The sequence below is a fragment of the Rutilus rutilus genome, assembly GCF_951802725.1.
Source record: "Rutilus rutilus genome assembly, chromosome: 19".
NCBI classification, from domain to species: domain Eukaryota; kingdom Metazoa; phylum Chordata; class Actinopteri; order Cypriniformes; family Leuciscidae; genus Rutilus; species Rutilus rutilus.
Genome location: NC_140232.1, coordinates 24,704,575 through 24,730,374, shown reverse-complemented (window position 1 = coordinate 24,730,374; position 25,800 = coordinate 24,704,575). Strand labels below are relative to the sequence as shown.

At 38.0% G+C, this 25,800-nt stretch overlaps 2 protein-coding genes across 4 annotated transcripts; both read right to left on the bottom strand.

The window, feature by feature from the left end:
* Positions 1-1,558: 1,558 nt before the first annotated feature.
* Positions 1,559-18,138, bottom strand: mllt1a (MLLT1 super elongation complex subunit a). 2 transcript variants are annotated; one of them, XM_084390214.1, is made up of 12 exons: positions 17,995-18,138; positions 15,005-15,185; positions 14,159-14,241; positions 12,749-12,892; positions 12,516-12,641; positions 8,212-8,841; positions 7,685-7,775; positions 7,120-7,231; positions 6,329-6,428; positions 5,787-5,864; positions 4,122-4,193; positions 1,559-4,040 (listed from the first exon to the last, which is right to left on the bottom strand). In XM_084390214.1, exons 1-12 carry the CDS (start codon positions 18,004-18,006, stop codon positions 3,912-3,914), a joined length of 1,758 nt encoding a protein of 585 aa, XP_084246340.1. In that variant the 5' UTR covers positions 18,007-18,138; the 3' UTR covers positions 1,559-3,911. The 2 variants fall into 2 exon arrangements, with proteins under 2 accessions (XP_084246340.1, XP_084246341.1); XM_084390215.1 differs by having other exon boundaries at positions 5,796-5,864.
* Positions 18,139-19,026: 888 nt separating this feature from the next.
* On the bottom strand, positions 19,027-25,758 carry acer1 (alkaline ceramidase 1). Of its 2 annotated transcripts, none has more exons than XM_084390225.1 (7): positions 24,330-24,356; positions 23,070-23,191; positions 22,588-22,702; positions 22,016-22,154; positions 21,586-21,723; positions 21,308-21,445; positions 19,027-20,127 (listed from the first exon to the last, which is right to left on the bottom strand). In XM_084390225.1, the coding sequence occupies exons 2-7, from the start codon at positions 23,160-23,162 to the stop codon at positions 19,950-19,952; spliced, it is 801 nt and encodes a 266-aa protein (XP_084246351.1). In that variant the 5' UTR covers positions 23,163-23,191; positions 24,330-24,356; the 3' UTR covers positions 19,027-19,949. The 2 variants fall into 2 exon arrangements, with proteins under 2 accessions (XP_084246351.1, XP_084246352.1); XM_084390226.1 differs by lacking the exon at positions 24,330-24,356 and adding an exon at positions 25,729-25,758 and having other exon boundaries at positions 19,034-20,127.
* Between the last annotated feature and the right edge of the window lie 42 nt (positions 25,759-25,800).

Genomic DNA, 25,800 nt, shown 5'->3' with positions numbered 1-25,800 from the left:
GCTAACTTCTTGGTAAATTCGGGAAGTAAACAAAATGTCATAAACATCTTAATGTATATTTTCAACGTTTTCTTTATAGCAGCTTGAAAGAACACATATTGAAGGAGTAAATTAGCCCAAAATCTCAAACCTGACCACTGCATGAAATATCTATGTTTTTGCCTGCCGTGTCTGGCCTTAAGTAGTACGTAACTATTTAAATTATTTTATTAATGTAACTGATTACATTTGATTACTTTACTAAATTTCCAACGAATGTTTTCAACTGTCAATCATTTTCAAACATTTAAACCAGGCAGGGTTAACATGCAAATTCAAACGTTTAAGCAAATTCAATAAATATCACATCTACGGCCTTTATGGCAGGAGGCTTCGTACACATCAAAAACAGGCAAAGCAACAAATTATTATTATTCAACATATCATAGCTCTTTACAGAAATTATTCAGGTGTAACCATCTTTGTAATCGCTAACATTTCATAAGTAACTAATTTAATTTTAAAAAAAAATCTAAATAACAAACTTATTATTAGGCTACAGTAGCTGTAACTAACTCCCCAACGCTGAAGTGTAGTAGCCTACCAATTCAGTGAAATACAGTAAATGCTCTTTGGGATGTTGCTGTGCTTCTCATAATGTTGTATGATTCTTTTAGCATCAGATTAAAAAGACAAGATCATATCTTTTAGATCAACTTGTGGGTTTGTAGTTGGAATTGTCATTTCACCATGTTAACCACAATATAGATCAGGGCTTCATAAACCTAGGTTAAAAACAATGCAAACCACCTTTATATATATAATATATATATATATATATATATATATATATATATATATATATATATATATATATAGTAGGCTAGTCAACATTAGAAGTGGATCAAAACAAGTGAATCAAGGTTGTCCTAAGAACGACAAGAGAATATATATACCCTAGCCTACTGTTCAAAAGTTTGGGACAACAGAAATATATATATTTATTTATTTTAAGAAATGAATGAGGAAGTATTATACTGATCAAAAGGAGCAGCGTTTATAATGTTATAAAATATTTCTATTTCAAATCAATGCTGTTTTTTTTTACTTTTCGATGGTTTCAACATTGATAAGCAATGTTTCAACATATTAGAATGATTTTTGAAGGATCATGTGACGCTGAAGACTGGATATAAGGTATAAATGACATTGAAAAATATATTAAAATAGAAAAGTTATTTTAAATCGTAATACTTCACAATATTACTGTTTTACTGTAAAAATATGGTAGGCTATATAAGTTAAAGGGATAGTTCACCCAAAAATCAGACAGTTGACCGTAGCCATAGCCTTCCATAGTATATTTTTCCTACTATTGAAGTCAGTGACTATCGTCAGCTGTCTGGTTAGCTACCAACATTTTTCATAGACTATAAAAAAAAAAATGTGTGTCTTCCAACAGAAAGAAACTCGTGTTTGGAACAACTTGAGGGTGAGTGATGACAACATTTTAATTTTTGGGTGAACGGTCCCTTTAAGCGGGCTCTTAACAATAAAACTAGCAATATAAGACGCTGTGAACAGTACTCAAATGACTTTATTCATAATATGACTTTGCAATAAAAACATAAAAAGTAACATCTTTTGCCCTTATTACAACTTGCATCATATGGCCACATGGTGGCATTGTATGTCAAGTTTAACACGTCATACTAAAGGGTTACTCTTCTGTTCAGATCAAGGAAGGTTTTCTACCACGTTATCAAAACATATGTAAAAACCCAGACCTCCCCAAACCCCACGGATAAATACAGTAAGTCCTTCCGCGCTCACAAACACAAATAAAACCACCACTGACTGACAATACAGCTCTCTGCAGCTGCAAGCGAACTATGTGAAAATGATGCAGTATTAACCGTCGATTAATGTTTTCCTCCAGCCCCTGTAGATAAGATTCCGACTGTCTACTATACATGTGTGTCTACGTAAAATGGGTGAAATATATGCCCCTTCATTAGTGTTCTTTGCTGCATCCCATGTACAAAATACAGAGGTTCTTCACTTTCCTTCTGGGAAAAAAAGAAGCTGCTTAAACTAGCTGGTCTTAGAGGGATGAATTGGCTAACAAGTACCCAAAACCCCCTCTAAGACCAGCAAACTAGCTTAAGACTTTTTTCAGCATGGTTTAAATCAAATACATTAATAAACTAACAAACACTTGATCGTTTCGCAAATATGCAGTCCCCCCTTGTAGTGGATAATAATGAGGCTACAACAAAACAGATGCTAGTAGAAATTCATCTGATATGCAAACACACCCTGCCATGAACTCATATATTGGCCTGAAGCAAGTTTCAAGTTCTCATGGTCACGTTTACAGTCTATCATGATATAATGGTGTTAATACAGAGAGAAAAAAAAACCCAACTAAAAATTCCTTAAAAAACTGGCAATTCTTGACACAAAACAATTGACAAATTAATATCATATTGCATGTAAATATTGTATAAAATTCTTAAAAATACAGATTAGACAATTAAGTACTTGAGTCAACAAAGCCAAAAGTGCAGAGGTACATAAATAAAAAAAATAACCCCCTCAAATAATATATATATAAAAAAAACACAAAAAAAACCTGGGTGTACTCAGTGGGATGTCTTTTCAGAGCCGCCACTCAAGTTCACCTAACTCCACCCCTTTGCCTCTTGCCCCACCCCTTTATGACAGGCTGACCCGAACCAGTATCCGGTCAAAGGTTAAAGTTCACAAAACAAGAGCTGGGAGTTAAAAGTTCACGCACATAACACTCAATCATTCTCTCGCTGAAAAACGCAAACATCTCAAATCGTTTCAAAGTTATAAACGTTATTGTTCGCCAAGATTCAGACGAATCAGTTGAAGATTCAAAACCCATGCAAACGACACTCCCAGACTCTTGCAGGGTGAAGTTAAGGGCATGCGGTCTGCAGCTCAGGCCACGGAGCCTCTTAAAGCTATTAGCATAAGAATGGACACACAGAGGCGAAGTGAAGCCGAGATGTAGGTCGCTCTGAGAGAGAGAGAGAGAGAGAGAGAGACGGAGTCAGAAGCACAGTGAATCTACAGACTGCTGTTCTGGTAGGGGCCACTGAGAGAAAAACAGCTCGTCTTGTCCTTTTCTTTTGTCTCTCCCGCTTAGTCTAATGAATAAACCAGATATGATGACAGAAAACACAGAGACCAACACAGACTTCCAAATACTTTCACAAGCTGCACTAGCAATGCACAACATTTAAGTTCTAAGGCCCGTTTGGCGAACACCTAAATGAGGATTGATGCATATTGGCATACAAATCGGAATCTCCCCGGGACGATATCCAGGTATCCCACATACACCGAAGGATTGACTAAAGTCGGAGTGAAAGATAACACTGCTGTAATTGCTAAGAGCACAAATGAGATGGTGTGAAAAAGGCACTAAGACTAGCCCTAGAGGATAAAAAGCGATACATTCATGGCGTGTGGGGCTTCCTTTTTCCGACCACAATCAAAAATACCTTGAAAAACATTGGTACAAAAATAAAATATAAAAGGTTGCAACCCTTGATGCATCAGTGCGTATGGCTACAGAGAGACTTTTTTTTTCTTTTTCTTTCCAGCCGATTTCGAATATGACCCTCTAGCAGTTCTGGCCCCGTTAAGAAGAGATCTTCCTGTCCGACAGGATATTGAGGAGGAGAGAAGAAGTGTTGTAGTGTTGGTTTGCAGTCGAGACGCCACATAGCTGCACTTCCTCCTCAAAATACTGTACGATTCACTCCTTTTCGTGATTTGTTTCCCCACTGTTTTCATTTCCTGTGAACAATTTTCACCTTTTTGCAGCCCTCTCTCAGGACAAAAGAAGTGAAAAAGGGCAGCGTCCCCCCCTCCCCCCAGCCATGATGGACTTCCTGTCATGTGGCGGTGGCCTCCAGGTAGCTCTGTAGTTTACGGACAGTTGACTCATCCAATGAGAAAAGGTCAAAGTCAAAAGTTGTGTTGGTGACATTAAAGTGGCCCGTCTCCTCGATGAGGTTCACGATCTGGAGGCAGGAAACAGGTCAGTGGTGTTTGTTCAAAGCTTTTACACAAACGCAAGCTATTTTAATCACGCAAACACCCACCTGCTGTAGGACGTTACGCTCTCTTAATGCCATTAGCTTGCGATGAAGGTCTACCAGCTCTTCGGTGTACGCCTGAAACAAGAGGAGAGGAACACGAGATCGGTTTCTACTGCGGCTTCAAAGACTTGTACAAGCTTGTGTGGAAGGACTAAAAGTAACTATAAAAAGCAACATAATTTACTGAAATTAGATTAGCTAAAGAGCAGCTTTACAAACTAGTACTAGTAGCATGATGTCTGAATGGACCTTAACTCCAAAACTAGTGCCTACCTGAGATGGAGGCAGTTTCAAAAGATGGCTTATTATACTACTGATAATAATCATTTTAAATTGAAGAAGAAGAATTGTGTTATGTAAGAGTAGGTGTTGCATTTATATATTTTATTTATATAATATTATCGATATTTCATTAAATATTTTGGCAACACGTTTCATTAGCTAACTACATTAGTTAACATAAACGAACAATGAACAATATTTCTATAGCATTTATTAATCTTAGTTTATGTTAATCTCAACATTTACTGCTACATTTAAGATCAAAAGTTGTATCGGTAACACTTTAGTTTAGGGTCCAATTCTCACTATTAACATGCGTATTGCTAGTATATATTGGCTGTTTATTAGTACTTATAAAGCACATATTAATGCCTTATTCTGCATGACCATATTCTACATCCTACCCAATACCAAAACTTGACTACATTACTATTAATAAGCAGTAATTAGGAGTTTGAGTCAAAAGTCATAGTTAATAGTGAGAATTGGACCCTAAACTAAAGTGTGACCGTTGTATCTGTAAACATTAGTCACTGCACTGTCACTAACATGAACATTTTTATTTACTAACATTAACAAAGGTTAATAAATACTACAAGAATATTTTGCTCATTGTTAGTTCATGATAGTTAAAGCATTAATTAATGTCAATAAATGAGACCTTATTGTAAAGGTACCTATTTCTAATAATAATAATAATAATAATAATAATAATATTATTATTATTATATAATGTATTTATATAATTATAATAAATGTAAACAATATTTTTTATTATATAAAAAAAAATAATTTAATAATAATAATTTACATTTTTTATAATATTTTTTTATTATTATTATTTTAAAATTAATAATAATATCAATAATAATAATAATAATTTGTTGTTATTCTATTATTTATTTATAGTAATATTTTTTATTAGAATTATTGAATATATTATTATAAGAATTGTTGTATAATAAGAGTACTGGTGGTCATTATATACTTTATACAATAACATATACTGTAATGTATTTATACTTTTTTGTATTAATAATAATCATAATAAAAAAACTTTTAATAAAATAAGTTATTATATCATTGATTTAATAATAATGTATTGCTATTTTATGTTTAATTAATTAAATAATAATACTTTTTATTACTACTGAATATTAATCAAATATTTTCCCCACTATTTGTGTGTTATGTATTTTTAGAATATCACTATTAGCTTAGCAACATGTTAGTAATGAGGTTGAGGTTCCATTTCAGTTAGCATCCCTTAGAAGGGAACCTAAGTGGGCAGAAGACAGCAAGGCAGCTCACCAGGTTTTGGAACAGAGTAGATCTAGTTGATCAGATAGAAATAACTTGAGGTGAAAAATTAAAAGGTTGATTTACCCTTCCTACCTTGTCGTATCCCTTCTTCAGGACCTTTTCTTGACGTAAACAAGGGTCAGGACTCTTTCTGCCCGTGACCTGTATGATAGACAGGCAAAAGCAAACAGAGAGAAAAGGAACAAAATGGAGAAAAAGAAAGAAAAATCATACAAATGGACTAAAAAAAGAGGTTTAAAGAATGATTAATCAAGACAATGATCTATGGCAGTGTTTTTCCAGCAATAGTGGAGCAGTGCCTGGAGCGCTCCGAATCCTGGTGATCTGACTGGCAGCACCCAGTTAAGCAGCATTCCACAGTCAGTGGATCAAAAGCTGCGTGTCACCACCTCATTTCAACACTGGGCGCAGCGTAATCCAAAAACTAATGCCAATCGTCCATCATCCGACAGTCGACAATCAAGTTTCAAAGGAGCAAAACTGTGAGTGTGTGCTAAGAGTGTGTGCTGTAAATTGAACGATCGGCTTGACTGAATGAATGAACACAAATTGGACGGCAGTCAAGGCTTAACAAGAAGCTGATACGGTCTTGAGTATCAGTTCACCTTGTTGTTGGTGGAGCTGTGTTTCTGTGGCTGAGGGGGTGGCTCTCGACTGGGACGCTGCGGCCCGTCACTGCAGTCACTCTCGCTGTCTAAACTCAGTCTGTGAGGGGCAAACATCAAACAATTAAACCCTGTGAGGAAGTCAAAGGATTACCCAAGAATTCCAGTAAAAACCTGTCATTACTCACCCTTGTGTTGTTCCAAACCAGTATAACTTACTTTCTTCTGCAGAACACAAAATAAGTTATTCTGAATTATGTTGGTAAAAAAAAAAAAAAACACAGTTTCAGTTCCCATTGACTTCCATAGAATGGACAAAATATACCATGGAAGTCATTGGGAACCGAAACCGTTTTCACACCAACATTATTCAAATATCTTTTTTGGGTTACACATGAGAAAGAAAGTCATACAGTTTTAGAACAACACAAGGGTGAGTAAATGATGATCAAACGTACATTTTTGGGTGGACTGTCCCGTGAAACGTAGTCATTCGGATTTAATTGTATGCAGCATTTAATTTGAAAGAATAATTGTAATACACAATAAACACTGAAAAGAAAACCCTATTCTAGCATTCATCTCACACTTCCAGCCTCGCAAAAGTAAGTCTTTCAAAGCGGCTCAGCAACACTTGAGTGAGATGAAGAATAAAGAGAGGCGTATGAAGTGAAGTGTTTACTCTGAGCAAACAAATCCGTTCTCCGCCTCCGCTAACATTGATTACAGGGACTTAAAGCATCTGAAAGACCTGCTTAAACAAACATTGACAAGAAAAGAAGGAGAATGACCTGGAGTCTCGACTGGGCAGGTTGTTCTTGACTGGCGTCTCTTCGCCTGAGCTGCTATCGTCATCATCAGACTCCTCCGACTGGAGGTCCTCCACCATAGTGCGCAGCGGGCCTACAAACCAAAGACCAGAATGAGCGTTTGCAAAATATACGTGGTTTGGTTTAACTTTCAAACTGCCACTTTGTGCGTAATTTCGGTGCCACTAGCTTAACCAAACAGAATTAGAAAAATAGTGACTGTTTTCAAACAGATTTCCTGAAAACTCTTCCCATCTCCCATTGGTTAGATTAAACAAATGTCTTACCCCAAACTCACACCATTAGTTAAGCCAATGTTTTGTGTCAGGCTGGCTGTTGCAATTTAAAATGGGAGCAATGACAAATTACCCACATCACCGTTCATTTTAAGGAAGTGCCTGTGTCTGACACATCCTTAACCCTCTCCATGGTGATCGATCAAATCAGCAGTCTGTTAACCTTGAGTTAAAGTATAGTAGGGAAATCTATTTATGGATCTGACTGCTGCTTATCAGGACACTCCCTGCAGTAAAAGAGCAGATCCTACCTTGGCCTTGTTTCTGCTGTGGCTCAAAGTCTGAGTCGGAGCTAGACTCTGAGCTGGAGCTGGAATTAGACGGGCTGGAAGGTGCTGACTGCTGTGGGAAAGAGTGGACAGGATACAAATGAAAGATTATGTTTTTCACAGGGGGTGGCGACCTTTTTAACATAGTGTTAAGTTTAATTTGTTTGTTTTTTTCATAATAAACATTTTATTGTCAAAAATACAATTTAACACCATGTTAAAAAGGTTGCCATTACCTGACTTATTTTAAATAGATACATTTTATTGTGAAAAAAAATGCTAAATTAAATTGTACACTTTCTTAATTTTTCCAACCCCTGATTTATTTTATATAAATGAATACATAAATTTTCTTGTGAAAAAAATAAATCTAATTTTAATTTAATTTAACAGTTAAAAAGGTTGCCATCCCCTGAATTATTTTAAACAAATGTTATAGTGAAAAATTCTTGATTTAAAATTATTATTTATAGTTTATTATAATTTAACTATTATCACATAAATCTAACCTCAGATTTAGACGAGGCCTCATCATCCGAGTTGGAGTCATCGGATTCCGGAGGCTTCTTGGACTCCTTGACCTCCTGGGTCTCTGACTTGCTCTTGGCCCAGCGTCCCTTCTCTTTAGAGGCCTTCTTATCCGCATATCCCGAGGAGACTGTGGTGGAAGACGCGGTCCGGGGGGAGGTGCCGGTGAATCCCCCACTGCTGGAGTCTTTTGACCCCTCTGAACCCCCCTTCTTTGGCTTCTTGACACTAGGTTTGGGCGACTCTGCATTGGAAGGTCGTTTGCTAGGGGCTTTTCCGTCGGCCACTCCACCTCCCCCTCCACCACCCGCCGACCCTGCCCCCCCTCCTTTAGGAGACATGCCTTCCATTTTGGACTCCTTCAACGTGAGTTTGGGCTCCTTGAAAGCAGCTTTGGGCAGGACTTTGTTCTCGTCTTTCACTTTGATCTCTTTTTTCTTAGATGATGAGGATGAAGATGAGGAAGGGTCACGGCTACTTTTGCTGCCGCCATCTCGGTCACCGTCCCCTTTGGATGTGGCCTTGCTTTCAGAGTCTTTTCGTGGCCGCTCTCGATGCTCCTTGGGCATTTTGTGGGATTTGGTCACTTTGCTTCCCTCTTTACTGGGCTCCTACAGGAAACAGTGTTTGTTTTTAGTCTTTACGGTCTCAAATTCTACCTTTGGTTAGCAAACGATAAAAAAAAAAAAAAGTCCCTATTTACCAAGTTAGAAAGGAATTGGCACATACAAGGCAGTACAATATATAATCATTAGGGCTTTTCACAAGGCGATTAACATCCGTTTATTGTCGTTCTAAACCTCACTTTTAACCACTTGCAATTTAGAAAAGGAGTTGGCACCGCTTTTTTACCCAGGGTTATGAAACCCTGCTGCGGAGCAGAGTTAGCACTGCTTTTGTGGTGTTAACCCAGCATTGTGGTGCAAAATGTGTGCAGTGGGAAACAATGTGCTATTAGAATGTTAAAACTAGATGCTAAGCAACCGAAAACAATTCGTGTGCCACATAATCATCAGATGCTTTGGGTCAAGGAAACTGTGCGTTGTATATAAACAGTCAATTCAGCGTTTAATAGTAAAAGTGCCAAACGTAGACGGAAAACAAGTGAAGAATTGGAGTGAAGAATAGGAGTGAAGAATAGACCATTTCATTCATATTTTCATAGTACGAAAAGTCCATAAAAAAAATAAAATTAAATAAACATATTACAGTTGGCAATGTGTAATGAAGAAGCGCAATGCTAGAGCCTTTATGTAAACAGGTCGCATGCTGCACTCGTCCAATCAATGACAGTGACACAGCAAATATGTAAATGAGTACGTTAACCCCGTGTTTAGGAATGTGCAGTGTGAAACGTCAGCTTGTGAATACACAGTTTTAATTGTTAACCTCGGGTAAATGATGAGCAGTGTGAAACGTGCGAGATAACCCAGTATTCCATTTCCCTGGGGTTTAGAATGACCCAGGGTTAGCTATTTCAAGTGTCAAAAGCCCTATTATAGGTCTATAGCCGCGTTTCCACCGCAGGAACTTTCCCCAGGAACTAGGAACTTTGGGCTGGTACTCGATGTGTTTACACCGCAGGAACCAGGGTCTAAATGAAGTTCCGGGTAAATATTTCCCCCTCCGATAGTCCCTGCTCACGAGGTAGTACTTTTTCAAAGTTCAGGAACTTTCAGGGGTGGGACTTGTGCGCTGCACAAGCTGATTGGTTGTGTTCACGCCGCATTTTGGTTGGATGACTCCACGCAGCATTTTCTTTATTTTTAACCTCCCTTTTAAAAAGTGGCTTCATGCAGTAAAGTTGTCTGTCTGCAAATATGGAATTTAATAAAAAAAAACTGGGGGACTGGCGACGAGTTTCAGGCTTTATTATTTGGGTATTTGTGGAAGAGGAAACTTTCTGCGCGTTCGTCACAGCCATCTCACGGCCAATGTCTGCAATAGCTGATAACATACAATTTTATATCTAACGTTAGCATTACGAGCTCTGAACACGCTTTATCAGTGCTCGTCTCTTTTCTGCCACAGCTTTTAATATTAAGTCATTATGTTTACACATTGTCATCTATTGCAAGGCAAACCATGTTACAAATTTACTATAACAGGATTGAAATAGCGCATTGAGGTGTAACAAACAACTATTTACAAGACTGTCACTATTTATGATTGATAGACGGGGTTCAGGCTTTTTTTAAAGAGTATTTACGCAAAAGGAAATTTTTGCGCGTTATTCCCAGTCATCTCACAACGTACCTTGTCTTAATTTTATACGCATACAAGCTTTCTGAACACGCTTTAGTATCAGTGCTCGTCTATTTTGTTATGTTAATTACCTCGTTAGTAAACCAATAACTGCAACACAGTTTGAATCTCCTCCAAACTTATAAATGTGGCGCTCAAAACTGATTACTGTCCGTCGCAGACTGGGAGGAGCAGTTGCGCGCAGTTTACCTTCCCGGTACTTTAGACCGCGGTGTAAACGCAGAAAGCAACCGGTCTGGGGCAAAAAAGGTTCCTGGGAAAAAAGTTCCTGGGACAAATTGTTCCGGGTAATTTCGGTGGAAAAGCGGCTTATGTCACAAATAATCATCACAATACAGAAGTACAATTCTAAAGCAAACTTAAGCTTTGTCAGTTATCTAAGAAACATCAAGATTGTACTTAGTATTACATTCTTGTTCATTCATCTGCAAACTGAATCACTTCATATTTTATTAGTATATATATTTTAAAGAAATGAATAAGTTTATTCAGCAAGGACTCATTAAAGTGATCAAATGTGACAGAAAATAAATTTTTGCAAAACTTTCTATTCATCAAAGAATCCTGAAATGGGTGTTTATTTGTTGCTACAAAATATTACAACTGTTTTCAACTTTGATAATAGTAAGAAATGTTTCTTAAACGCCAAAGCCGCTAGAGGATCATGTGACACTGAAGACTGGAGTAATGATGCTGAAAATTCAGCTTTACCATCACAGAAAGAAATAACATTCTTAGATATATTATTATAGAAAACAGTTATTTGGTAACAATTTATTGTTTTAGTAAATGTTCAAATTAACATAAATCAAAATTGATAAATGCTTTAGAATTTTTTTCATTGTTAGTTCATGTTAACTAATGTATTTAACTACTTTTAACAAATGGAACCTTATTGTAATGTGTTACCAGTCATTTTAAATTATAAAAGACTTAGTGATTTTACAAAAAGTCTCTTTGATGTTGAACAGTATTGTACATTTACCATAGTTCTTTTTTGTACATTTACCATCATGTTCTTTATTTTTTTACATTTACGGATAATAAACATGCATAATAATTAACCGACTAGTCATTTTGATCATCCCTCATATTAATATATCGTAATCATTCCGTAATATATTACTATCTTTCACCATTTACCATGGACACATTGTCAAATACAACCAAACAACTGATCCTAGGGATAAAGCACAAAGTTTGACACCTTTAATAATAAAATAATCACAAAAGGCCATTAAAGCATGTCTTAACTGTGATACTATTACCCATGTGTGACCTTCCTTCACACAAAGGTCATCTGCTGTATTAATGAGGCTGTGCTGAGATTAGGATTGTTAAAGCTAATGGGGATGCTGGAAGACGTCCAACACTAGAGAATCACAGCAACTGACCCTCTTTACTGCACTAATGAAAGATGCCTCAAAGTGACCCATTCAAAGCGCCAGTGCTTGCATATGATAAAGCAAAGCTCATTTAATAGAGATATGACACATGTCCTACACGATGGACCCTTAATTCACACTGAAACGATCTAATCTGCTGCTTAGAAGTAAACAAAAGGAAGAATAGAGGAAAGCTGTGATCCCTTCATATCTTTATTCCTGTGATGGCAAAGCTGAGTCTTCAGTGTCACCTGATCCTTCAGAAATCATTCTAATATGTCGATTTGGTGCTCAAGAAACATTTCTAATAATTATCAAAGTTGAAAACTGTTCAAGGGAACGGCATTTATTTGAAATAGAAATCTTTTGTAACATTGTAAATGTCTTTCCTGTCACTTTTGATCAATTTAATGCATCCTTGCTGAATAAAAGTATTAATTTCTTTAAAAAAAATCTTACTGACCCCAAACTTTTGAACAGCAGCATAATTTTAATATCTATATTACACATAACAGTTTTTTCTCTGTTTAAAAAAAAAAAGTCTTAATCCTTAAACATTTATTTCCAGGTTTAATACTGATTTTCTATTTGATCTCAGAATTGTGGACCCTCCCCCAGATTTTTTTTTTACAGACCTTTGATCCTTGTGAGGTCTTGCTCTTCTTAGGGTCAGAAAAGGCAGAAAGTGGGATGGTTGGAAGCATGGGGTAATCTGGGCTGGGTTTCGGGACTACTTCTGCTCCCTCTGGGACCACCATGATCTGAATGAGAAATTAGAGCACATACACCAAAAATGTACAGTTTTCCTTAATAAGCTGTGCTAGATATAATCAGGAGAAAAAAAAAAATCCCATAATGCACCACTCACCCCTCCAGCCTTAACCAGCTTGCGACGGAAGTCCCGGGTGGGGTTATTAAAGGTGAGTTTCTCACAGCGCAGGTGATTGACAGGCGGGTTACCCTCCAGGTTGAGGAAGAGGTCGTAATTGAAGCACACCTTCTTTGGCTCCTCCTGTGTGAATGGCAATATTCAGATATTCCATAAAATGATTTCATATTAAGTGATTTCTGAGAAACACTGTTGATATCTGAAATCAATCCAAACAAACACAAACCCTTCCCTTCATTGCTCCGCCCCCAAAATGCACAAGCATGCATGAGCGGATGTCTCCTCATCATATCTGAAGCAAAGCAAAATAATGCTTCACGAAAAATAAAGCGAAGATGACGAACGAATAAGGAAGAACAAAAAACTGTACAAACAGCTGTATATCTAAGCAAGACAAGCTCCAGACAAACAATGACACTCAAAACTTTCCTAGGCTGTTACTATAGCTAACATTACAACAACAGCATATCTTGGTTTTATGAAACATAGCAAAACCAATGATGAGCAAAAACACAACCTCAGCGTCGGTTTCAGGCCTTCCCACTCTCCCAGAGCTGGAAGGTTTTTCTAATATTAACAAGAGTCCAAAAGCTCTTGCCTGATCATAACCCTTCTTTTACCAGTGATATTCCTCTGACCTTTTCTCTTTAGTAATCTCTCTCAGCCATCTCTCTTTCTTAAAGTCTTCCTCTAGCTCACTCTCTCTCCCGGATGAGTGGACACGCCCTCTACTGCTGATTGGCTACAATAGTGTTGTGGCGCTCTGTCCGATCCACTTTGAACAGCGTTTCTCAGAAATCGCTTACTGCACCTTTAATGAGCAACTCAAGCACTGAAGTGAGTCAACAGAGCAGCAACTGGAGTGATTCTCAGACTTCTTTCGTGGGGGGCTCAGCCAGTGCTTCATTCACTATTCAAAAGCAAAACCTCAGCAAAGATCAGAATTACAAATCAAGCACCCAGATGAACATACTCCAACTCAATCTTTTTATCTCTGTCCCTCAGCATGCAGAAATCTATGGGTTGCTGAAAAACAGCTCAGGAAAATAAGACTCTCTGAAGGCTGGGGATGTTTTTCAGACAAGATACGACAGATACGGTTGCTTATCACAAGCCTGTGAGTCAGCGGGTGGGCTTGGAAAAAAGAGTGTAATTGTTTCGCATTATGCCAGTTAGCTCATAAGGAAAATCACTCTATGGTGCCAGCTTAATGTCAGTGAGGGGAAGTTCACAAATGACAAGACAGAGAAAGAGAAGCTGATGCTCTGATGAGTCACAGAGTGAGAGAGGGATGTGTGCAGATTGAAAATGAAAAAAAACAAAAAAACATAAAAACTATAGAACAAGAGACAATAGCAAAAGAGGACAGGAAGGACCCAGATACCTCACCTTGTTTTTGAAATAGACCTCTATGGGCATCAGAAATCCAGCATAACCAGACTCCTCAACCTTGTATGGGGGCTCCTTACACACTGACATTAAAATGAAAACATGAATTATTTAACTGATAATTGCTGCATGTACTGTATAGTTATACATTAAAATAAAAGCTTTATAACAATGACATTTTTAATGTTTTTTCTTTAGTCTCTAATGCTCACCAAGGCTAAATTTATTCAATCAAAAATACAGTAAAAGAATCTGACTATGCCGAAAACACAGTTCATTCATTTTTATTAAAATGACCTAACTGGACACTCCAGGAATGTTACCAAGCAGCATCTGCATGACCCAATTAATATTCACACATTTTGCAAACAAATCTTAGAATCTGTGTTTTGAACCAACTAGCAGAAATGCAGTCTGAAACAACTGGTTTTCTATTATCAATAAAATAATATCACATAAATGGTACATATAAAAAAATATCCCTTATCAAGTAATGTGTATAAAACAAGGTTATCTTAGACCAGCACTGTTGGTCCAAGACATGTGACACCTGGAATGCATGAAGTGAAATGGGTTGATGTTTAACCCACTGGCAATAGTTTCATTTCACCAGTCAGCCGAGGCTACTTATTTGTTGCCTAAAGTATTGATTCAGTATCAGCAACTGAATACTAGACGCTGCTATTGTACCAAGCCAAAATTGATACTGATCCAACCCTAACCTCAAATATTGAAAAAAGAAGCATGCTGCTCTTCAGGATGTGTAACATGTCATGTGGCTCTCACATGCTGTTTTTGAAGATTGAACTGCGAGTTGTGGTGCAATATCTGATTTGTGAAATTTACCCCTCTTGGGTTTCGGAAAGCTCTCGTGCAGCCGGAAGACGACTTTATCCACAAAGTGCTGAATGTCGCTGTTCTCGGGGCCTCGCACGAACACCATCCAGTCATGGGTGAAGCCCTCTGATGTCACCTTCTTCCTCAGCTGGGCCCGGTGACCCAACTCAAGCTTTACCTGAACCGTGCACTGCAAACACAGAAACACATATTAATGAAATGCTTCAATGGTCAGTTGAAGTTCAGTAGAGAAGACCAGCGGCACATGCACAGTTGCGCGCACACATATACATATAAGTGACAGTAAAGTGTGTGTAATGTGTGTATATGTATATGTGTATGTATGTATTACAGAAAAATGATTCCATCACATTTGTAAATCATCAAGCTGTAGGGAATTTTCTTTGTGGAAGACTGTTTTAATTGAGTGAATTCATATAGCTGAAAACTGTTATTGATATAGCAGAGAAGAGTTACTAATAAAAGGCCTCTAGACACCAAAATCGGAGTAAGAATACCTTTCATTCACATGCTCAAGCTAATCATCTGTATCATCGACTGGTTCTGCCAAATGGCCAGAAAAAGCCATCAAGGGAATTCCTTTTGAAAAGCAGCCAGGAAAAATGAACATTGCCCACATAAGGTGGAGACGAGCCAGACTGGGTTCAGGTGCCCATGATGCTCAGCAGCTGCTGTTGACTCGAGCCCCTGAACTCGTGGAGATTTGAGAACCGGGACAGACAATAAGATCAATTCCAGACACGCTTCTTTCCTGAAAGGTAAGCATAAAGCCCGGGACACACCAAGCCGGCGCCAAAGAACTAGCTGCGATGAAAGCTGACTGTGTTGTCGCTAGGGATGTCAATTTACACAAATTCCCATGATCGATAGTCGATTAACTTTTAGCATCCCTAGTTGTCATCTCACGTCGGCTGCGTCTCGGCCAAAAACCTGTGCTTGAACACACCAAAAGACTAAACCTGCGTGCAAGTTAATATCTGTCTATATATCAGCAGGAATCAATAGTCTATTTTCATCATTCAAAAAGGGAAACCAAAGAGTTCTCTCTCACACCGACGCTCAAAAACGGCCCGACAGTCGGCTTGATGTGTCCCGGGCCGGCCTTATGAGGAAAATCTTATTGGCTGCCGTCTGGCCTTTCACCATAAAGCCCTGGGTTGGCTGACACTTCCACTTCCTTCAGCCAAAACCTGCCAGCCAGTCCGAGACGCTGCCAAGCATCAGAATAACCCCTATGAGTCCATCTCTCATTCACTTACCCACAAGCCCCAGCCGTGTCACATATAGACAGACAGGGATACAAAAGCCTGGCTACCCTCAATGGCAAGAAACACTGCTCTTTTTCCAGAACTTGTCATGTGTAATTTCATCACAGCAACAGCAACTTGCCTTGTAACGATTACAAACGCTACCTACATAAAAGCTGCTCCACTCCGCCTGAGAGGAACATGACCATCCGAATATGAACACAATATGGGACAGTACACAATAAGAGATTCAACACATGACCACACTAATCCCAGGGGGGGGGGGTAAAAAAGATCAAAAGGCCTTTTTGAAAAGAGTAGATTAAACAGGTAAACACCACTGGCTCCTGGTCTCACAAATCCCCAGCAGAGACACACTCACCCTCATCCCTTTTTGTTATAAGATGCGAAATAGACACAAAAGTGACAGACTGGATTCGTCTCAGGTCAGTGCTATGATACAGATTATCAGTCAAGCACAGGAAAAAAAACAAGCAGGTCACGTGCGAAGCCAATAGGCAAACGACAAAACAACAAGTCTCAGAAGAGTTGCTGCAATGTTATTGTCAAAGGCTAGAAAACATGCATGAATGAAACAGTATTTTTCACAAAAATCATAACTTGATATGTGGAGGGACCAAACAGAAGTTTACAACTAAAAGCACATTGAATAAAAATAGGTTAGGCTTTTTGTTTTGAGATTTGCTTTCATGTGCAAGTATCAAGCTCATGTACCTGCAATAAGTAGTCTAAAGCAGTACAAACAATACATCCGACTGATAATGGATGTAATTGCTGGATAAACAGCTCATTAATATTAAGCAGTAATGCTTCATTTTTTTTCTACATTAAGAGTTTTATTATGACAGTACTAACATCATGCTAGTTCGTTTAAAAATAAAACAAAACAGTATAATGTATTATACTGCCAATTAAAAATACTACAATTACTGGCACTGCTATTGCATTAAAAACTGCTCATTAACATGAAGCAGAAAAAGTAATATGATTTTCTTTCTACACAGAGACAGCTTTATTATTTTGGAATTGGACACATCCAACGTTAATAATAATAAAAATAGAAAAAGTTTATTTCTAAATTAATTTAGCTGCAGCAAAAGCAATTAACCTACTGCAGAACGTGTAAAAATAGCCAGGATGTTATGGCAATGATATTCATCTACTAGTACAGCATATGATCACTCCTGGTGCTGCTCATAAATCATATTGCATAAAAGGGCAATTAATTAGCCTTGGAAAGAGACAGGTTCCCGCTTCAGGGACCCCCACCCTCAGAGCAAACCTGTGCAATGCCCTCAGCCTTCAGCGTGCGTGCTCTGTCAGGAACACTAATACATGGAAATGCATGTTCCTCATTTCCTCTAATAAAAGCCGCAGACTGTAGTGACTCCCGGACTAGAGAAGCACAGGACAAAAACACTCTCCTTTGTGTTTCTGCTGGTACATGCACTGCAAAAGCTGGCGCACGCATCCAGCCCTTCAGGCTGAGCTGATGTCCCCAAATGCCGATGTAGCTTTAATATGCGTGGCCAGCTCGAGTCAGATAGCTGAGAGGAGGGAGAGAGGAGGGAGGGGGGTTATATGGGTCCGATCCGCTGCTTTCACGAGCCCCAAGTGTCCACATTCAGTTGCAATGGTGGATTTCTCTAAGCGCGCGCTTACAAAAGTTGACTTCACTCCATGCAACAGCAAAAGCGTTTCATACTCTACCTGATTCTCCATAGTTCACCGGCCTGATAAAGGTCCTGTTTATTTACAGAAGGCTTTTGAGCGGCTGCTCCCGACTCCTCATTGTGTGTCAATTCCAGCCCAAAACCGGAAACTAGACGGTTCCCCTCCCCTCTCCGGACCTCTGGCATGCACCCAAAACAGAAAGCGTTTGTGACCAATCATATGCCGTCCAGGATGAGCTTGGCACCGGCCAGCCAATCGTGAAACGCGGTGGGCGGGACTTCCCACGGACTGCCTGTACGGGTAGGTAATAATTAGAGATTAGCCGAACCGATGGGATGTTTTTATTTTTGCAGTCTACAGCGCAACATAACGTGCTGATATTTTTTCCTGAATGATTTTTAATTTCGTATTTGAAAACAATGCATGGTACACACAGTTGTGTTGTGATTGGTTGTGTTTAATTGTGGGATTACAATAAATACTTAATGCTTAGTGAATGATTTCACTTGCCATTTGAAGGGATTCATTTAATATATGAGAGACTGGGTTGTCAAATATTTTGCAGGTTTTCTCTTCTTCTGTATAAGCACTATTAAGGTCTAAGGCAGGCTACACCGGGGGAAATACAGTTCATTAAACACACGTTTTCACACTATATGGGGTAAGTTGTCACAATGGAATCTGGCTTTAAACAGCCTGTTATAGGCTTTTCAGCTAAATTTAAACAGTAAACAAACATAAAATGTTATGATAGGCTTATTAGAATTTTAGTTTGGAGGACATAATTCACGAAAAAGTATTATTATTCCTTTAAAATCTTAAAAAGAACCACTTGTCAAACTTAAAATCATAACTGTCCAGATCTTTGTATTAGAGCAGAAGGTACAGTTACAGTAGTGATGCAGTTCATAAAGCAGCTCAACTGCTCTACACCTATGATGTACACTTGATGGCGCTGTGTCAGGAAGAGAACAGAGGCTGTGCTATTTGGGTGAAGTATCCATAACCTGGAGTTGACCCCATTTTCTTCGTTTTCTACGTGAGGCACGCAACAAGCAGCATCGTTGTAAGTTTTGTCACTTGCAAGTTTTTGACTTTTATTTTAGTGTATCTCGTGGTGCTTCCTTGAAATACTTTTAAATTACAACAACCCCTTAAATAAATGATCTCACATCATATGCATGTCCCATCATTCATAATTTATATAAAAAAATCCATATATCATTAGTCACATCAGTTTTTTCCACAGTGACAACGGTACATCATCAATATACGCAATATCATACACTAAGGTGGAGTTTAAGAGTTAGCACACACATTTAAAAAAAATCCAACACCAAAATGCACATATTCCAGATATTACATTAGTAAACATTTGTTTGCACCATTTGCTGTGAGAAGATCATTCAGATCTCACATAGAACAGGCGGCTTGACTTTGCCTCCTCTGATCAGACTAATAATATGACTTATTTACATTTTAATCATTCAAGTTTCACCCATGAATCAAGTAGCTGATTATGGCAAATTTTCTCAGTGACTACTTGTCTTAAAAATAGAAGCCTTTGTTTCATTTGAAGTAAATCAAGTAAAATACAGATTGTTTTGTACATACAAATCCTTGTCATTCAATCTTGTCAAAACAGTGCAAATACTCATGTTCACAAAACAACAGCACATCGTTTGTAAAGATGAGAATACAAAGTCACTTTCATTAGACATTTACACACAAATACTTACTTTCAAGTTCTGTGAGAAATGAGGAGAAAGTGCCTGAAACCTCAACCATTTCAACACAATATGCAACATGTGTTTCATATAACAAGTATCTCTTCGGTGTTATAACATATGGAGTCTCAGGGTATTGATCTAGGATCAGCTCCTTCCAGTCCTTATAAATGTATTCACCAAGATTTGAAGGGTAAAGGCTGGAGCTACACCAAGCAGCTTTAAAAATGAGATTGCAGCTGTTCATCTTGTTGTGCCTGGCTGCTAGCATCTTTTCCGGGTCTTTGTGTTTCCTTTGAGGACTATGTAAGGCAGTCCAATGGCCCACTTATTATGTGGCCAGTACTTCAGGTCAGGGAGAGAATAAGGGATCTCTAGACTAGCATCCATGTAAGCGACCAAAGTGGTACCGTAAGCCGTGGTCACCACAATCAGAATGTGCCTGAACAGAGAGGAGGAGAAAAATAAACTAGATTAGCATGACAGTCGGACAATGTGGCTTAAACCCTGTAAAGCCTGACATATGAAATAATAGTCAGAAGAATCTACTCTTTAAAAATAGAAGTTTTTTTAATTTATTTTTTTATCATATTGATACATCAGGCTTGTATGGCTCATATAGTCTTATATATGAGAATGTGGAACTCACACTCAAAAATAAATAAAACACCTACATTTTATTCAGAGGCACAATCTGAGCAACAATTGCTGATCCTGTATTTAAATGACCAAAAATTAAAATAAAATTCTGATTGCTTGTAATGTAAATTAATTGAGATCTTTATAACACAGACTACAGTAGTGGCCTAAGGTGAATTTCATTTTTTAAACATTTTTAATATGAGGGAAGAACAAAACACTAAACTTGGTTAAGGACTTCACTATGCAATGAAAAAAATGAAGAAACACCAACAACAAAAAGCTCACAGGAAAAAAACATATATTGACTACAACGTAATCAGCTATTAATATTTTGTCGGTTCTCTCTTGTTTTTGCATGTGTTCATAATTTCTTTGACAGCCTGGCCAAATATTATGTCTGCACAATTTGGCATGTTTCATGTTTTTTTTTTTTTTTTTCATTTAAATTATGTCGGCACAATTTGGCACGTGTCATGTCCTAGGCCAAAGTTTCCTAGGCCGGACATCAATTTTGGCCACTACTGTTCTTACTTAAAATGCATATAAATATGCTAAATCAATGCAATACAATGATAATTGAAAGACTGAGTACACAAAGCCTGTTGTACAGTATTTGATACTCACATTTGACCATGATATTTTTTAAAACATGGTGTATTGATAATCATGTTGCTTCAGTCCGGTAACTGCTCAACTTTAAATATTACTAACAATATAAAAGTTATCCTTACATCAGTAAAGATTTCACAGCAAAAAGACTCGTGTACCACAACCTGAAAGTGGACATTTTTACAATTGTACTAAAAGGCCTTTTACTTGCTAAAAAAGTATAGACGACATAAAGAACAGTTTTATCAGCAAAGTTTTGATCGTGTTCATAATCTAGAGGCCTTCAAGATTCGTGTATTTATTATGATTCAGTAGGATTTTATAGGGTTAAAATGTGCTCAACACAAGGCAGAATAGCATGGCTCACTCACCAGATACCGTGCAGATAACAGAAGTTCAGTTTCTGCCAGAAGCTGCATCCGAAGCGATCGCTAATCCAGCAGGAAATGGCCAGAACCCACAGGCCAGAGAACGCCCAGGCCAGACGCAGCACTCGCTCATCTGTGCAACTGTTTGACAAAGAGATCAGTTGAAAACAAGCAAGATAGCAAAACAAAACAGCTAGCATAAGTAGCATTTATAGTCTCAATGTGTGACAAATAGTGACTATTAGAACATCTGTAAAAAGTGATAAATGCACATCCTTTACCTCCTTAACTCCATAAACACAGAGTAGAGGATATGGATGCCAAAGCAGTTGAGAGCGTAGGCATTGGCTGTAGGTTTGACAAAAGAGGACAGGGTGCTTATGACAGTGATGATCAGGACCATACGAGAGAACATTCTCCTGAGGAACAACAAAACAGAGAAAGAGAGACCACACTTTAGACTGCACACTTTAAATATTAATATAAGGGTGGTTGGACCCTTACTGAGAAAGCTGTGGAAACCATCTCTCCCACAGTGAGATCAGAATATGATGCTGCAGGTTCAAACAGGGTTGCTGTTACACAAACTGAAGACTGTAAATGGATCCTTACAGAACTGCAGATCTTTTGTACCATGCCATTAGAAAGGTCTGTTTCTATGTAATGGCATGGTACGGACCATGGTATACAGGGAAAAAATGTAATTGTTACCTGTCTTTAACAAAAGATGGGAAGTGTCTGCGTGGGAACCACAGGGAGTAGCCAATAGCCAAAACCCACAGGATGGACAGTTCATCCAGCATCTGGCCCATATAACTCAGAGTCATGTGAAAATACATGGAGAAAATACCTGAAGATAGAGAGAGAGAAACAGACCATAGAGTGAGAAGGACATCAAGGAAGGAGAAATACGCTTTATTCTGGAATCAACTCCCACACTTCATTTTTCTTGTCAAATGTCCCTTTTCTCTTGGAAATCTGTCACGTAATGGAAGCAAAATGGGCAATTTTAACATGAATTTCTATTAGCATCTATTAATTTGCATGTAAACATTTTGTTGCATTTCCAGTTCATATGAATCACACTTGCTGGCTTATTTTGCCACAAACAAACAAAATCAAAGTGACATTTCATTCATTCATTTATTTGAATGAAATATAACGAATCAGAATATATAATGAATAATGAATCAAATTTGATTTGGCTTTTGAACAATGCTGCCCCCTAAAGGATTGTTAATGTCACAATTCCAGCTCCCTTTAGATTAGACTTTCACACTTACCTACAAAGACCATCATGATCCAGACCAGATGCACAGCCAGGTTTCTCTCCTTGGCATACGGGTGCAGCAGGTAGAGCATTATGGGTGAGATCACAAAGAAGATGAAACTGCTCATCTGAAGGAGGAACAAACGCTGAATCAGACATACTCAGACTCAAATCCTATCCCAATGTGCTCCCAAACTGGTTTTGTAGCAGTCACGTTGACTTTTACACATTTTGTATTAGTCTGATACTGAGGTAGAACCATGAATAAAACCTGAATGGGCTGAACTGGACAGGATTCTATCTCTGTTGTGCACACGAGAGGTGTAACATTGTGCCTGAGTCACTGGATGCAGATGTATCATTATTATGGGTGTAGTAATCAGTGTAGTTAGCAATGCCTCAAATAGGATTCCTCTAGTGCTAATGTCTGAACTGAGAATGATTCACATTCACTAATGTGTGAAAGGATTTGCAGCTCGTCTGTTATGCTCATACCGTGTTGAAATACTCCACAACATTCTCTGAATGTTTATAGTTGTCTTCACACCAGTCCACTTCAGAGCTCTCGTAGGCAAACACACCTGCCATTGTGTCAAAGGACGGGAATGACGGGACTTCTGAGAGAAAGAGAAACCGATTTATTATTCGCTGGAATAACGATAAGTCAAAAAATGCTATGGCTTACTCTGTGTTGAAGAACAAAACACTTGCCATGGTGTTAAAGCTTGTTGTCTTTACACAGAGTGTTCCAGACAGTGCCAGAATGGAGACACTGAACAAAAGCAAATCTCTGCCTTTTTGGTGTCTCTAGTAAATATGATACAAAAGTTTTATTTAAAGGATAAGGAGCTGTTCACACAAACACGCTCCACAGCTATGTTTTTTTCCACTGTTTTCAATGTAAACATGTGGGGCCTCGTGTAGCCTACATAGATTTCTGTTAGATTCTGCGTATGCACAACATTTTTTAGATTTATAAAACCAGAACCTGCACAAAATGACTACGTAATTTGAGCAAACTCCATTAATGAGAGTGAAATATTTCATCTAAATGTGTATATCAAAATTAAGCTTTTATTCATTCTGTGTATACTTCATTTGCTCACTCTAGTAAAAGAGTGCGTATCCTACGCATATTGCGCACAAAATTGTGTTTTTATATATATTTATATATATATATATCAGGGGCGTAGAATTTAGTAGGGACGCTAGGATATATATATATATATATATATATATATACATCCCAAATATGTGCGTGGGACATATTGGCACCTGGTGACCTTTTCTGAGCTGACAAAGTTTTCAGACAGCTAATGTCATAAACTAAAGTAGTCAGTTTCCATAGAATTTATCTCTGTTGATTTTAATTTTACTGCAGTCAGACAATGTTTAACCGCATAAACTGTGATGACGATCACATTGTTTTAAACCAATAACTTTTTAAAAAAATATATCATAAGGTACATATCCAGGACTAAATGTGGTTATGATATGATTTCAGCCTGTTGGTTTTGTGATATTGATACAACTACATCCTCTCATTACCCCGCAGAGCACACGGACCATCGAGCTGGGAAAAGTGAATCCTCTGGATAATAAATTAATTGGTAGGGGAGCGCAGCACAGACTTGAGAAAGCACACAAACACTACAATAACCGAAACGCTGATTATGAAAATGCATCTTATCTAAACTCTGTCAAATCAATACCAAACGACCGTACTCTTAAATAAAAAGAAACAAACTATCTTACCTCACAAAAACGCATCCACAGCCGCGCGGTCTGTGTGTCAGGTTTAAGTAGGGGAAAAATGTCCCCGATCCTGTTACGCGGGTCTCGCGCTGTGACATCACCTCGAGGGTTCAAGTGAAACCGAGCAAACCGTGCAAACAGTGGCAACGGCAGTATTCATTGTGCCATTGTATCGTGAACCTGTATCGTGAACAGACCTGAAACGCGCCGTTTTACATGACAACGGCCGGCTTGGCACGCGCCCGCCTCCGGCACGAGCTGAGGTCAGTTGCATCTCACCTGTCAAATCTTTGACGCCCTTCAACTTCTAAATATCAATGTCAAATATTCACCAACATTAAAATTCGATTAAAGGAATGTCGTGGCCTCACACATCACCTCCTTTACAGAAGTTTACATATAGTTGCTCTCAGGTTACTTTTTTTTGGGAGACAATGATTTATTGCAAATTTATAGTAGGCCTACAAGTATTTTATCTACATTAGTTTGTTAATTTAACTTATTTAGAGTAATGATCCTTAATTTATTATTATTTTTAGAATTGTAAAAATAAAATTCTCCAGTTCCTGTAAGTGGCAATTATACACATAATACATTCTATGGGGTTGGATTAGGCTATACATAGTCTATTGATAATTGTGTGTTAATAAATATGACTATATTTTTGTAAACATTAGTTAAATGTGTGCCAGCCAGCCAGAGACAGTGTACTATCTGTTGGGCCTAGTTTTCCCCATGGTTTCTACCTCATCCTATCTTCGGGAGTTTTTCCATGATGCCACTGTCCCCATTGGCTCGTTCACTGGGGGTTTGTGAGGCTATATTTTTCTCAAAGCTGTATTAGATATGCATTGTGCAAAGGGCTATACAAATAAATTGAATGTAATTAAATTGAACATACACAATCACCAGGAAGAACACTAAACGTGATTAAAAACAAGCAGATATCATTTACTGTCATCGAATGTAAAAACAAAAAAACAACACTGAAAGCTTATCAACCTGTCCAATGAGATTCGCTATTAATCATTTTAAAGCCGTTACAATAACTGGCATGTATTTAGGTAACTACGGTAAATTTATATTGACCTGTACATTATATAAAATCTCAGATTACCCAAAAACGTACAAAAATATTAAAAGAAACACCAGCCTTTAACCCATGGGCTACATACATATATTTGAAGGCGTACTAAGACAGCTGCAGTTACCCTGCATCAACATTAAGATCTCATGCAAATATCCAGGCTTAATACTGTATTTGTTTTGTTTTTTTACACTCAGCAACATGCTGGATTTTGCATACATAATTAACAAAATGAGGACTGACTCTCATATTCTCTCTTGTTGTAGTGTCTCCATGCACCTGTTAGGGAGAGAATTTTCAGGCTGAACTCACCTGCTCAACCAGTCCTCCCCACCCACCTGCATAAAAAAAATATGTTTTTTATGTCATCCACTTGCCTGTCAA